Source organism: Patella vulgata, chromosome 2, assembly GCF_932274485.2.
Source record: "Patella vulgata chromosome 2, xgPatVulg1.2, whole genome shotgun sequence".
In the NCBI taxonomy this organism is placed as follows: domain Eukaryota; kingdom Metazoa; phylum Mollusca; class Gastropoda; family Patellidae; genus Patella; species Patella vulgata.
The window spans coordinates 5,817,426-5,833,731 of NC_065880.2; the positions used below are offsets into that span (position 1 = coordinate 5,817,426).

At 37.8% G+C, this 16,306-nt stretch overlaps 1 protein-coding gene across 6 annotated transcripts in view; it reads right to left on the bottom strand.

Moving 5' to 3' along the window:
* Positions 1-16,306, bottom strand: part of LOC126810233 (suppressor of lurcher protein 1) — a 413,673-nt gene that overhangs the window by 234,778 nt on the left and 162,589 nt on the right. For all 6 annotated transcript variants that reach the window (XM_050535225.2, XM_050535229.2, XM_050535226.2 and 3 more), the window contains exon 4: positions 4,895-4,930. In XM_050535225.2, coding sequence (XP_050391182.1) covers positions 4,895-4,909 — 15 coding nt within the window. In that variant the 5' untranslated portion in view covers positions 4,910-4,930. The remainder of the gene's footprint in view (positions 1-4,894; positions 4,931-16,306) is intronic.

Genomic DNA, 16,306 nt, shown 5'->3' on the forward strand with positions numbered 1-16,306 from the left:
ACCCCCCCCCCCCCCATGAAGTTAAGGGATAGACATTGTGCCCGTCGTATTTGTATTAAAGACACATTTCAAAAACTCTGGGTTTAATTTGTAATTTGAAAAACATGACAATGGACTGTCTTTGATGTTTTGCATTATTAGGTACATTAAACACCAACAATACATTAGGTAAAGTCGGCCTCTATTAAAAGTTACAATTTCATATTTTTAAGTTATATTTTTAAAATGTATTAAAATAAAGCCCTAAAATAGATGGTATCTATAAACAGTCCTACCTTGTTAATGAATAATCCTATTAATCCTATAATTTACTATTGCCAGTTGAGAAATTGGCAAAAATATCATTTTGAACTTCAAATTCAAACGTTTGAAGATAGCTATTCCATGGTGGGAATAGGAAAACAAGGGAGGTAATTGGGAGGTAATTGTGTTATTATTTCCGGTGTGAAGAATTTTAAATGTGCGAAAGATAACCTATGATCGTATAATAATGAGTTGACAACCTATAGAGCAAAAGACATAGAAATAATTATGTTTTGACTTTCTTAGAAAATATGAAATTGTAACTTTAATTCGATTGGATCCGAATCGGGAGATTAACTACCGATGACATGTTTGTTGTTTGTTCTTAATTATATGTTAAATAATTAAATTTAGTACATTTTGGCGTGGAATTATCTGTGTGAAAATAATATATTGTTCACAAAATGCGCATGATAACCAGCGGCATTAATTTAATTCAAGAGTCATTTCGCTCAGAACTTAAGGCACTGTCTCAAATAAACGAAGAGCCCAGGAGAAGAACGATCTAAGTCACATTTTTGTCTTTTCGCATAAAACGCAAAACAAACTTTCAAACCCGATGGACGAGAATGCTTGACGCGACAGGGACGCTGTAGATTTAGATCGTTCTTGAACAGAAGGCTATTTCAGAAGGGCCCTGGTTCGATGTGACTCCGATTGTGTTTACCTGAAATTGATTGTTTCACAGAAAGCTTATACAATTTGCTACCTGATGGCGCCATTAACTGGAGCTCATGGAAAAAGTGACTTCCCCTGGACTCTTTAAATGCTTTATATTTACATTTCGTCATGATTTAAACTGAAATAGGGTTTAATGTCCTACTGTTTTCTGCCCTAACCTGGCTTGTGGACATTTATTAAATGTTTAAAACAATCTATATACATTGGTGAAGGGCGGAAGGTCTGACACAAAGCAGAGTCTAGTTGTTCGAATGGTACGCAAACCTTAGGACCCGTTTACAAATTGGCGTACGCCCGTCCTTATTAGTCCAGTCCGTACATAAACGGAGGACGTTAAACCCAATTTCATTTCATTTCTATACAGTTCAGTAGTTGATATAACAGTCAGATAGGAAGCAGGGTTTTTTAACATTGTAAGACGAAAAATAAACTGAAACGAAATATGGTTCAATGCCCTACACAATCCGGAATAATGACAACGAGACCCACAATTTAAAATAACGGTAAAATAATTATATAATTTATTACAGTCTGTATTTCGATCTGATTCTTGGGTTCCAGCCAAATGTCTAAGTATTATATAAAATCAATAACAATTTATTCGACCATTTTATTATAGCTATGTGTGTGAATTATTAAGCGCGGTGGAAGAACGATTATTCATATCAATTCTTTTAAAGTGGCTTTCAGAAATAGGCCTACACAAAAATTCGGGCCTGATTGTGAAAGCATTTGACGAAGATAAAATAAACGTCTCAAAAGCCAATTAAAATGGCGTTCGAGTTTTTCAAGGTAAACACATTGACCCATGTCTTGAAATATACAAGCAAAACAAAATGGTGTTCGAGCTTTCCAGGTAAACACATAGGCACGTGTCTTGAAATATGCAAGCAAAACAAAATCGTGGCTGCCAACTTTGTGGATATGCGCTATGTGGTAAAATCGAGATTTGTTTTTTTTTATACAATACCATCGAACATTTATTTTATTTTGTAAAGAATGATTTTGTATTCTTGTTGAAATTCTTATAAGGTATTTGAACATGCCATTTGATATCTGCATATTAGATATCTGGAAATGATATCTGCATGTTAATAAGGGATATGTAAATAAGGGATATATGTTAATACGGGATATGTTAATATGGGATATGTTAATATGATATATGTTAATATAGGATATGTTAATATGATATATGTTAATATAGGATATGTTAAATGATATATGTTAATATAGGATATGTTAATTTGGGATATGTTAATATGGTATATATTAATATATGATATGTTAATATGGTAATATGGGATATGTTAATATGATATATGTTAATATAGGATATGTTAATATGGGATATGTTAATATGGTATATGTTAATATGGGATATGTTAATATGTTAATATGGGATATGTTAATATGGTAATATGGGATATGTTAATATGGTATATGTTAATATGTTAATATGGGATATGTTAAAATGTTAATATGGGATATGTTAAAATGTTAATATGGGATAATGGGTAGGTTAATATGGGTCATGTTAATATGTTAATATGGGATATGTTAATATGGTATATGTTAATATGTTAATATGGGATATGTTAATATGGTAATATGGGATATGTTAATATGGTATATGTTAATATGGTATATGTTAATATGTTAATATGGGATATGTTAATATGGTAATATGGGATATGTTAATATGGTAATATGGGATATGTTAATATGTTAAATGTTAATATGTTAATATGGGATATGTTAATATGGGATATGTTAAAATGTTAATATGGGATATGTTAATATGATATAGGTTAAAATGGGATATGTTAATACTGGATATGTTCATATGTTAATATGGGATATGTTCATATGTTAATATGGTATGTTATCTTAATATGATATCTGAATTTGAAATTTGAATATGATATCTGAATATGAAATTTGAATATGGTATTGAAATATTAGATATCAGCATATATTATGATATTCGAATTTCATATATATATTGAATATGATAGAATATGAAACTAAAACTATATGTAATTCATGGGTTAAAGTGATCAGGCATCTTTAAGATAGAAGTTCAATTAGTTCCAGACTATTTACTTACAGTCCCTAGGGTTATCTCCCCACATGACCCAATGACCCCGTTATCTACACCAACTCACAATAGTTCAATGATTTAATAATAATGTGTAGATAACGTCTTATTTAATTTTAAATGTCTGGAAGGGAACCATTTTATTTTTATCGTCTCTACTAATAAAACTAATAAGATTTCTCTACTTTCTACGATGTTCATTGATGAAATTCCTGTATAGTAAATTTCGGCTTCCATTATCAGACACCGCACTTAGACGATTCATTATCTATTTTATTAGCGATCATAAGCAATTTATTAATAACGCATCCAGTACAGAATAGAATATCGTATATTCATTTATAACCTGTCTAGAATAGAATATAACTTCATTGATATGTGTCTGTATGTAGACGCGAGAGAGAGAGCGAGAGAGGGAGAGAGAGAGCGATGGGGTTTAACGTCCTCTCGACACAAACTAGGTCATTTCGGGACTAACATATGGTTTTGATTTTATTTACATAATTCGCTTGCGCGTAGGGATCTTTAGCAGTGGGAGGAAACCAGAGGACCCGGAGAAAACCCACGAGGCTGGACAGGCGACCGTACTCCTTGTCACGTAAGACCGGGGATTAAAAACCACGTCAGTTGACTAAATGACAGGCCTGATGATACAACGCGCACCTGCTAACTATTCAGCCATCCGATGATCTAGCTATTACAGATAATATTTATACTAAGCCTGTATTGAGTTAATCTATTTATACTGGAAGAGACGTGGCTTCAATCCCAGCATCCCCATCCTCGTGGGTTTTCTCCCACCGCTACAGTCTTATACGTGGAAAAATGTTTATACCTGAGGCGCCATATAATTATACGGCGCCTTTTATACTACGCCTTATATTGGTTAAAATATTTAACCTGAAATGCCCCAGTGTTGAGAAATTGATATTATGCGTTATATATGCATTAGCTCTATGAAAGGAGTCTGGGATATTGGTTAAATTATACCATAATTTATATTGAATATATAGATAGCCGACTTTTAAGAATTTGATAAGTGCAAAATACGTCATCCTGTAAAATTAATGAAATAATATTAGATATTAAATAAACGGCCTATCTAAAATGAAAAAAAAAACCCCAAAAAACAGCATTTTTCAATACTTTATATTTATTTACTGGGGGGGGGGTACATAATTTATATAATAATTGTGAAAATAATTTGTTTTGTGAATGACGTAATATATCTGTTGTGTATATAATAACCGTTTTGTGAATGACGTAAGTTGTCTATATAATAACTGTTTTGTGAATGACGTAATATATCTGTTGTGTATATATAACTGTTTTGTGAATGACGTAAGTTGTGTATATAATAACTGTGGTGAGATGACGTCATATATGTGTTTTATGATTGACTAAAGCAGTTTATTGGAACTAGGCTTTAGGTAATTTCCATCAGTTTTGAACCCACGAACGAACGAATGTAGTTCTCGCTATTTATATAGTTAGGTCTCCCTTCTTCATTTTCGCACGTTCAACATACCAATATCTGTTTACATTGAATTTACATTTTCTGTCAACTTGCTCAATATAAATGATATTGTATTGTATTGCCTTACATTGTATTGATTGTATTGTATTGCATTGTATATATTGTATTGTATATATTATATTGTATATATTGTATTGTATATTGTATTTGATTGAATTGTATATTTGGTATTGTACATTGCATTGTACTTTGTATTGTATTGTACATTATAGTGCACATTGTATTGTATTGTATTGTATTGCATTGTATTTATTGTATTAATTAACACTTACCTTACTGACAACCATTCATGTTCTTTGACAAAATACCTGTCAATAGAGAGATATAACGTATACGTACTAAAAGATATTTTCTGTCACAATTTATCAACATTTGTTATGCCTGAATATCTATTTCATTAATAAATTTAATAACTTTCTGGTCAAGCTCGTTGTAATATGCGTTTTCTAATATTTTTAATGTAAATGCTTAATCATATATTTTATTAATAATTCTAATATGATGTCACCAACATGATTTAGTACGTACAATGCTTCCAGCAGTTTTCATATGTTTAATAATTTACATAATTCTAATTAACAACGTTTTGATATCCTAGATTAAATGTCTCTGGTGTATCGATCTGTCTAATCGATAATCAGTTGATTAAATTATTTAAAAGGCCGAGGGGCGGGGGACACAGTGGTTGCGTTGCTAGGGCATTGGTCCATGCTATTGAGTCAAGTGGGGTGGTTTTGATTTCCCGCTTGTACTGGCAAGGAGTTACTTCGCCTGCCTACACTCTAGGATTTTCCCGGTTCCACCAAAATGACCTAGCTTATGCTGTCTGGATCGCAGTTAAACCCCTTTTTACCATTATTCCATAATGGTTATCGTGCATTCGACAGTGTGTGCGTAATCTTTCTAGAAAATCACATATTATTTTCCGATAACCAGTATCGGAAGAGTTGACACATCTACCAATATCACCGCCATAAAGCGTATCTGGCTCTTAAATATAGAACTTTCTCATTAAAGCCATGATGTAAAGTACTCATTTAATGCAAAATTTTCTAATCAGTCTTCCATATCGGGGACATTCCCAGGAGACGGCACTGTTTGCAATTTCTCCGTCACCTGGGACACTATTACGTTTAGCTTTGATGATAATATAGCCAGACTTTACCGCGTTAATGTTCAAATTAAATATATCTGATCCAAGCCGAGAGTTAGATGGGTTTTTTCAAGCCCAGGACAAAGCTTTGAAAAAAGGGAAGCCTATCAGTTTTACTGGATTTGGCTAGTTTTTGTCATATCATAGAAGAGGTGTAATTATGACCATTGTTCCATCTGACAAACATGTTCAACAGATTATTAATTTATTTCCCCGTCTGAGCAACCACTTTGTATATTTCTACTTTGATATATATGAGTAAAGATATACACACAATGATTTCATGACAAGCGAGAAACTCGTGTCGTTGTTGATTACTGAAATGACCATTCATATGTCAGTGGTTCAGACTGGATTACAGAGAGGGAGAGAGAGAGCGAGAGAGAGAAAGAGAGAGAGAGAGAGAAATGGGGCCTTAACGTCCACTCGACACAAACTAGGCCATTTCGGGACGAACATATGGTTCAGTTTTATTTCAATAATTCGCTTGCACATTGGGTTCTTTAGAAGTGGGGGGGGGGGACCGGAGGACCCGGAGAAAATCCACGAGGTTGGACAGGGTCGTTTGACTAGTCTCGTTGGTTTTCTCCGGATCCTCCGGCCTGATCCCACTGCTAAAGAATTGTTGAAATAAAATTGAACCATATGTTAGTCTCGAAATGTCCTAGTTTTCAAAAACAAATTGAGAAAAAATACAGTCAGAATCAAAATACCACATTTCAAATTTAATCACTTTATTGTTGATGTATTTTATTTATTCATTGGGGACAGTGTGTGTGGGGGGGGGGGGGGCGAAGGTTTCCATAATAATTAATTTAAAAGGTGTTTCTAGGGAAAACATATCGACTCAAGAGCAATAACTGTACAAATGACTTAATCCTTAAAGATGGATGTCACTTTTAAAATAAGAAATTAACAAAAGTTTAGTAATTACTTCGGACGACGGACACATATGACAACAATGTTAATGTGGGGGTATTATAGTCCACGTCACTGGATGTTTTTAAATCAGTGTTGAAATCAGTTTGTGTCCGCTTACCCTGTATTTTTAAAACCGTGAAACAAACGTAGTGGAGCTTTACCGTTGTGTCAATATCTTTGTATGTATATTATATTCCCGGTTAAGAGTTTACAATATAGGGTTTGTTTGTATGCATATTTAATCTACGCGCAAGCGAATCACAAGGTCTGTCATTGAGTCAACTGGCGTGGTTTCGATTTCACGGTTGTACGTGACAAGGAGTAGGATCGCCTGTACAACCTCGTGGGTTTTTTACGGGTTTTCACCGGGTTCCCCGGTTTCCTTCCACTGCTAAAAAACCCTACGGGCAAGCGAATTGTTTAAATAAAATTGAACCATATGTTAGTCCCGAAATGTCCTAGTTTGTGTCGTGTGGACGTTAAACCCCATCTCTCTCTCTCTCTCTCTCTCTCTCTCTCTCTCTCTCTCTCTCTCTCTCTTTGCTTCGCATGTAATAAAGTTCATGTCGGCCACTCATCAAATATTTTTCTCTTTTTTTATCCAATTTTCAATCAAATATAGAATTGAAATTTTTGTTTCCCTGTCCATTAATCTGATTTTTCCATTTATATTTTAGAGACTAACTTGACAGTTGTCATACACATTGTAATTGCACGCGACACGCAAACAATTCAATATAAATGGTTGATATTTAGACATGGTTTCGTAGGATATATTCCGACACTGTTTCGTATAAATAATGAGATTGGACAGTTTTCTCTTCAGATAATACGACATAAAAACATTTAAGTTTTTTCGGATATCTTATATTTATAATCATCAACTGTAGACCGATCAATCACAATTTAGTAGAATTACTTCCAAAATGAAACAGGTCGGGCCGCTTTGCCCTTCATGGACACTGAAAGTACGAACGAAACAGATCAGGTCGCTTTGTCATTGCTGTACATTGGAAGTATGAAAGAAACAGACCAGGTCGCTTTGCCCTTGCTGTATATTGGAAGTAGGAACGAAACAGACCCGGTCGCTTTGGCCTTGAAGTACGAACATACGGACACGTAACATTATTAATCCAGTGCAAAAGCTATAAATAGCATTTGTCTCACTTCCCTTTTCCGCTCTTTTCTAGGATGATTTTTTGGTATAGAATCGAGGAAAAGAGTTTGTCACACTGATCAGCAGTGAATTTTCGCTAGGCCGCTACAATCACTGATAAGGATGACATCGATGCGACTTAATGAGCCAAAAATATTAACTTTTTTCCTGCGACAAATTAAATTCTAAAACATTTTTTTTATGTATTGTAAAAATAAATAAAGGCGTTTGACGTATTTGTAGGTTAAAATTATTTCCTATTTAGTGTAAATGGGTATTAAAATGACTAAAAGGCAGCATTCCGCCCGAAGCAGTAACGCACGCGCCATTCAGCCAATGATTGACCCCGCATGCTGTGACGGCACGTGTTAAGGCAGTCATCTTTGACAGAGATATTACTGACTCGTAATTCTCTGTGAAACAGATTGAGGGTTTGTATGTACATTTTCTGTCAGGTTTTGGTGAATATTCATGATCTTGAGGCGGAAGGATAAGAGAGGGTGGTTACGTTGAATTGTAGCGTCGACGGTTGCATGTTTACTATCAAGATTTGCACGTGAACGTCATACATGCTTTTGCGCAAGAGGTTGCCACATGTTGCTCGGTCTGTGGTAGAAAGCGTTCAATCTCACGAACCTTTAGGAGCTGGTCAATGAAACGAGAATTATCATTAGAGGCAATGGGGAAATTAACGGTGGGCTGTGTCCAGACAGATGTTTTATTCAAAAATTCAGTTTTTAATAAGACCCATTCCAAACTACAATATTTTAACAGTTGATTCACTAATAGGAATATTATTCATAAAGATATGTTGAATTGAAATTTAATCGATCAATGCTGCTCAATATGTAAAGGAGAGAAAGAGAGAAAGAGAGAGAGAGAGAGAGAGAGGGTGTTAACGTCCACTCGACAAAACTAGGTCATTTCGGGACTAACATATGGTTCAATTTTATTTCAATAATTCGCTTGCGCGTAGGGGTCTTTAGCAGTGGGAGGAAACAGGAGGACCTGGAGAAAACCCACGAGGTTGGACAAGCGACCCTACTCCTTGTCACGTACAATCGGGGATTCGAAACCACGCCAGTTGACTCAATGGTAGACTTTATGATACAGCGCGCACACGCTAACCATTTAGCCATCGTAAAGGGAGCTATGGTGGCTAGGTGGTTAAGACGCTGGCTCACTAGCTTGGAGGTCGCGTGTCCGATCCCTGCATTGGCCGAGAAGGTTCATCGGGATTTTCACGGGTGACTTTCCCTTGTCAGTGATGCAGGACGGAGGGTCTGACAAGGACAGCTGTCTAGTAGCTCGGACGGTGCAAAACAACCCAGGTCCCGGGTACACATTGGCGTGCACGTAAAAGAACCCTTGGAAGTTGGAATTCGATATAAGAGTATTGAACAGGGGATACACGGAATGGAACCGAATTGAATTCCAGCTGTCGAGGTTAATTTGCTTATACCGTATTTACATTTAAAAGATGATACACTGAAAGTATTGACATTTCATAAAATATCGCGATATAGTGATTATATCGCGATATTTCCAGGAATATCGCCCAGCTCTAGTCTTGAGGACAGTTTTGGGTGTTTTATGTTTTATTAGCCATGAGCTTTTTAATTGTAAGGAATATGTGTACACTCTAATGTAGAACATAACTTGTACATGTAATCCAAAGATATTAAAAGTATTTACAGTAAAGAAAAAAATTTCCCCTTGGATTTCTTCAAAATTCTATTTTTGCTTGTACATTTGAAATCAACAAGAAAAATTTTGCTTGTCTGTTTTCAAATAAAGTTCTATCCCTGGTCTACGGGACTAGGGTTTTCGTCATAGGCTCCTGATCAGCCCCTTCGTCTTGCAACACTGACACGGGGACAAATCCATGGAACTTTCTTGACCAACGTCAGGATCAACTGCCAAGCTTAAAGTGAGCCAGAGGGAGTGTTGGATGGCCGAATGGTTAGCATGTATCACAAGGTCTGTCATTGAGTCAACTGGCGTGGTTTCGATTCCCCGTTTGTAAGTGACAAGGAGTAGGGTCGCCTGTACAACCTCGTGGGTTTTCTCCGGGTTTTCACCGAGTTCCCCGGTTTCCTCCCACTGCATTAAAAACCCTACGGGCAAATTGTTTAAATAAAATTGAACCATATGTTAGTCCCGAAATGGCCGAGTTTGAGTCCACTGGACGTTAAACTCCATTTCTCTCTCTCTCTCTAGTGAGCCAGAGCTATGGGCGTGCCCCACCCGGAATCAGCAGAGACCCCTATTGAGTATCCAAGCCAACTTGTCGAATGGTAGCCGTGATATCATTACGAGCAAAAGTGAGTTACTCGAGATACCAGACAAGAACACAACCCGTCGATTCCTTCAACGATTTACAAAATGTTTAAAATTACCACAAACACCGCAATCTAGCGGAATAGACCCGAGAGACAAATGTTATTCACAGGCGCTGATTTATTCAGGTTATCCGAAAAACCTCGCCTCAATACACTTCAATAGAAAACTTGCAAACTCTTATACTGCTTTCAGTTTGAACTCCAAAAACATCGTCTAAACCCTAGAAGACTTAATGAAGCGTTCGGGTATTTCTGGCAATCAGATACTAATGGTTTTATCATGTTATCCATCAAGATGGCAGTCTGTGTGTGACGCATTAATAATGGATGATATTCCATTAGCTACCAACAGTTTTAGTTGTGTTATTCGCGCCGTTTGTAACGAACTTTAACCGGTTTGGGTGTCGCATGTGGTTTTCACTATCAGGATTAAAGACAATCACCAGCCATATTGGAGAAATGTTAAACGACAGTGTAACTAAATCGGATTTGATCAGGTGTGAAGCCCACAATTATTGATTTGTTATTACTTTCTGCAACTTTAGAAGTGAGCAACAATTTACACCATTGACAAGAAACACATTACAGATGCCAATAGAAGAAATACTCCATCGTCGCTATACCAATTGTCTGCGATATCACCGCGGTGGAAGCGGACGTTAAATAAAGCTATTTCACACACACACACACGCTATACCACAATAGCATTACACTGCAAGGACAGCTGTCTAGTCTTTCGGATGGGACGGAAAACCGAGGTCCCTTGGCAGTTGGACTTCGATATAAGAGTAGGCCGTAGCGCCACTGTCTGGACAAAATTCCTCTTATAGCACAATGTATGGCGTATACCCATCTTCATTGCATTACACTGACTGGATTTTAAGCAAGGTTTACACGGGGCGATTTTTTGTCTTTTAAAGCAAAACACAATGTTGTTTAAAAGTCACTCATGACATTTCGCCACTGATGTATGGTATATTTATTTTTATTCTAACAATTCGTTTGCGGGTCGAAGTCGTTAGTATTTGGGTGCTGGATGACCCGGCGAAACGCCACGAAGTTAGGCCGTTGACTCTAACACATGTACAAACGTGGTATCAAAACACAACAATGGCGTTATAGAGAGGGGGGCTTTAGCAGTGGGGGGAAACCGGAGGACCCGGATAAAATCCACGAGGTTGGACAGGTTACCCTACTCCTTGTCACGTGTAATCGGGGAATCGAAACCACGCCACTTGACTCAATGACAGACATTATGATGCAACACGCACGCGTTAGCCATTCGGCCACCCAACCCCCACAATTGCGTTAAATTAGTAGTTCATAGTGAACTAAAACACCCATATCCATCCGTATACAAATTGACGAGTACGTCAAGGAACCCTTGATGGTTTTTAGAATTCGATGAAAAGTAACGCGAGACACAGCTTTCAGGGGCAAATTCTACTCGTGGTATTCCACACGTGAAAAAAGAGAAAGAGAGAGAGAGAGAGGGGGGGAGGGGGTAACGTCCATTAGACATAAAAGGGACTAAAATATGGTTTAATTCTATCCCAATAATTCGCTTGCGCGTAGGGTTTTTTAGCAGTGGGAGGAAAGTGGAGGTCTTGGAGAAAACCAACGAGGTTGGACATGCGTCCCTACTCCTTGTCACGTACGACCGGGGAATCGAAACCACGCCAGTTGACTCAATGACAAGACCTTATGATACAGCGCGCACACGCTAACCATTCAGCCATCCACCCCACCCCCACCTGATAATAGAACATGAACAGTTCTGACAACCTGACTCGTGAAGATGTCCTTAAAAACGTAATTTAAATGATGAACAAATAGCCAATTTATTGAAATGTTTTGTTATCAAGTTTGTTTGAATGTAGAAATAATAAAATATCCAATTACACAAGAACATCCATGGAGAATTGTAATCAAAATAGTGTACTGTTTCATGTTGCCTAGAAAGGTGGCACACACACCATTTCACCATTTATCAGAAACTGAAATAAAATGGTGTACTGTTTCATTTCAACAATAAAATATTTACCATATACATTATTTCACCATTTATCAAAGAATGAAATAATATGTTGTTTAACGTCTGACTTTCCTGCACCGACCGGGATAATGAACAGTTAGAGCAAAATGATAAGGCCAGCTCAATTTATCGTCATAGGTCACGAGATGTAAACAGGGCTAACACTGGACCCTAAACCTAACCTACAATCTCGCCAACAACCACGTGGTCATGTCTTATTTACATCCCCGTGACCTTGATGAAAATTGAGTTAGCCTTAACAAATAGATTTAGATCCTTACCTGTCTTTATTCTAGAAAGTGTGTGGGTGTGTGTGTGGGTGTGATTGTGGGCTTACCACGTGTCCTGCTTTGGGTTACCTGAGTGGTCTAAAGAGAGAGAGAGAGAGAGAGATGGAGTTTAACGTCCAATCGACACAAACTAGGTCATTTCGGGACTAACATATCGTTTAATTATATTTCAATAATTCGCTTGCGCGTAGGGTTCTTTAGCAGTGGAAGGAAACCGGAGGACCCGGTGAAAACCCACGAGGTTTGACAGGCGACAAGTGGTCTAAAGCGTACGTCGTTATCATAAGGTCTATTATCTATGTCGGGGTTTGGATCCAGGGTTAGTACATGGTAAGTAATAAGGCCGAGTGTCATATATACCTCGTGGGTTTTATCAAGGTATGTCACTTTCCATTCACGCTTCTTATACGTTACCGGATTCGATGCATGGCGTGGGATATGGGACGAGGAGAGTGTATCAGGAGTGCAGCTGAGTGGATTCAGGGGCGTGGTGACGGTTGGTAACTTATTACGTCCAATAACGTATTACAGTTGGGTGGATTCATAGGCGTAGTGAAGGAAAATTGCTTATTGCAGCTGGGTGGATTCAGGGGCGTGGTGACGGTTGGTAACTTATTACGTCCAATAACTTATTACAGTTGGGTGGATTTATAGGCGTAGTGAAGGAAAATTACTTATTGCAGCTGGGTGGATTCAGGGGCGTGGTGACGGTTGGTAACTTATTACGTCCAATAACTTATTACAGTTGGGTGGATTTATAGGCGTAGTGAAGGAAAATTACTTATTGCAGCTGGGTGGATTCAGGGGCGTGGTGACGGTTGGTAACTTATTACGTCCAATAACTTATTACAGTTGGGTGGATTTATAGGCGTAGTGAAGGAAAATTACTTATTGCAGCTGGGTGGATTCAGGGGCATGGTGACACCCGATAACTTATTGGAGCTGGCTTGATTCAGGGGCGTGGTGACGGTTGATAACTTATTGCAGCTGAGTGGATTCAGTGGGGCGTGGTGACGGTTGGTAACGTATTGTAGCAGAGTGGAATCAGAGGGGCGTGGTAACGGTTGATAACTCATTGCAGCTGAGTTGATTCAGAGGGGCGTGGTAACGTTTGATAACGCATTGCAGATGAGTGGATTCAGAGGGGCGTGGTGATAAGTGAAATTCGCATGGGGAACAAAAATCGGTTATGGTATAAAAAAAAAAAAAAAAAAAAAATATTATAAATCGTGTTATTGGGGGGTTGGGACGAGCTGGCTGAGTGGAACGAAATAAAATTGTCAAGTCTAGAAATTTAAAAATACAGTTTTTCTTTTCTTTTCTTTTTTTTTATTTTTAATTTATTTTAATTAGATTCCAGAAACCAATTTCATGACAGTCACTGGCTGAGATTTCTGTATTTTTTATCTTGTGTAAATTTCAGTAAGAGTACTTGACGGATAAACGTGGGTGTTGAAACCATAACAATGGCGAAGAAGCCTGGCTTTATCGAGACAGACAACGAAAGGTATAAGGAGAAAATAATTAATTTAAACAACCCTTTATCATTTTTAAAGCTTGAATTGAAGTAAAAATCGAATAAAATGTCTTAAACAAGTGAAATAGGTTCGTAAAAAATTGTTCTGAAATAAAGGAATTGGGTCGTAAAATATAAAAGAGTCGGGTCGTAAAAAATGTTCTGAAATAAAGAAAGGGTTGGATAGTCGAATGGTTAGCGCGTGCAGGTTGCACCTTAAGGTCTGGAATTGATTCAAGTGGCGTGGTTTGGATTCCCCGGTTGTACGTGACAAGGAGTAGGGTCGCCTGTCAAACCTCGTGGGTTTTATCCTGGTCCTCCGGTTTCTTGCCACTGCTAAAGACCTCTACGCGCAAACGAGTTATTGGAATAAAATTGAACTATATGTTAGTCCCGAAATGACCTAGTTTGTGTCGAGCGGACGTTAGAATCTCTCTCTCTCTCTCTCTCTCTCTCTGTTAAATATAATACATTTATTATCGTATATTTTCCTCGGAAGATGTGCTAAATAAAGAAAAACCTTCAAATTTACTACCAGTGGAGTGGAGAGCCATAATAAGCTTTACATATACTACCCCGGTTAGTGCTAAATGATAAGGCCAGCTCAATTTTTCTCGTCATAGATTAAATGGGTAAGACGCTGGCTCGCTAACCTGGAGGTCGGGTTTGAGATCCCTGCATTGGCCGAGAAAGTTCATCGGGAGTTTACGACGTGGTTTCCTCTTGTCAGTGATGCAGGGCGGAGGATCTGACAGGGACAGCTGTCTAGTCGGTCGGATGGCACGGAAAACCGAGGCCCCGTGTACATATTGGCGTGCACGTAAAAGATCCCTTGGCAGTTGGAATTCGATATAAGAGTAGGCCGTAGCGCCGCTGCCCGGGCAAAATTTCCCTCTTAGCACACTGTATGGCGTATGCCCGTCTTCATTAGCTCAGTTTAGGAGCAGAACAGTAGGACGTTAAACCCCATTTCATTTCATTTGATTTCACAATTTCGTGTTATTAGATTGTAGTTTGGTTTATGTGTGGTTTAATGTTCAAGAGCGAGACAGGAATTAATATATATTGTTTCAATATATTACGCATTGTTTTAAGCTCGAGACCATTAAACAACTTAAAATACAGAAACTCGCATGTGCTTTGCAATAAAATACGTCACGCGGGTCCAGAATTACAACTAGTATAAATAATGTACTCGTGGCACATTGCCCGTACCAATATCAAAGGATGACGTAATATCCGGATTTTAAGGAAAGTGATTTATGTGTACACGAAGTTTCGCTGGATTAAAACCAAATTTAAACATACATTATGCAAGAACTAAATCATGCCTATTGCAGGCCTTTCTTTAGGCCTGAAATGTTATCTAAATTATTAATTATACATTAAGTAACTTATCCAGACCATAATCAACTCTCGATGCCACAGCTAGCAAGCGATATTTAGCGGATGACCAAATGGTTACCGTTTGCGCCTTGTATCATTAGGTTTGTCATTGAGTAAACTGGCGTAGATTCGAATCCCCTGTTGTACGCGACAAGGAATAGGATCGCCTGTCCAACCTCGTGGGTTTTCTCCGGTTTCCTCGCACTGCTAAAGATCCCTTCGCGCAAGCGAATTATGAATATATAATTGGACCATATGTTAGTCCCGAAACGAGCTGGTTTTGTCGAGTGGACGTTAACACCCCCCCCCCCTCTCTCTCTCTCTCTAACATTAACGGCCAGTTGTTGGCAATAATAACGGCAAATTGTTGGCGCTCAGACGTTGTCAATAATAACGACAAAGTCTTTACGGTCAAATGTTGAGGATAACGACAAATAAATTGTAAGTGTATTGAAGGGAAAATGATCAGCGTGACCAGTTCATAAAAGACAGAAAAATCATGATGAAATTGAAGGTTATACATATTAAACTGTAATTAGATCTGGAAAACACAAAGCGATTTATGACTTCTTGTAAATGGCCATAGGCCTGTCTTATTAAGGGTATATTAAAGGCATGCCTTATTGTAAATGCCCATAGGTCTGTCTTATTAAGGGCATGCCTTATTTGTTCTTAATAATTCATTACTGTTCAATTGAAATGAAATGAAATGGGGTTTAACGTCCTACTGTTCTGCTCCTGTACTGGGCTAATGAAGACGGGCATACGCCATACAGTGTGCTATGAGGGACATTTTGCCCCGGTAGCGGCACTATAGCCTAATCTTATATCGAATTTCAAATGCCAAGGGATCCTTTACGTGCACGCCAATGTTTACACGGGACC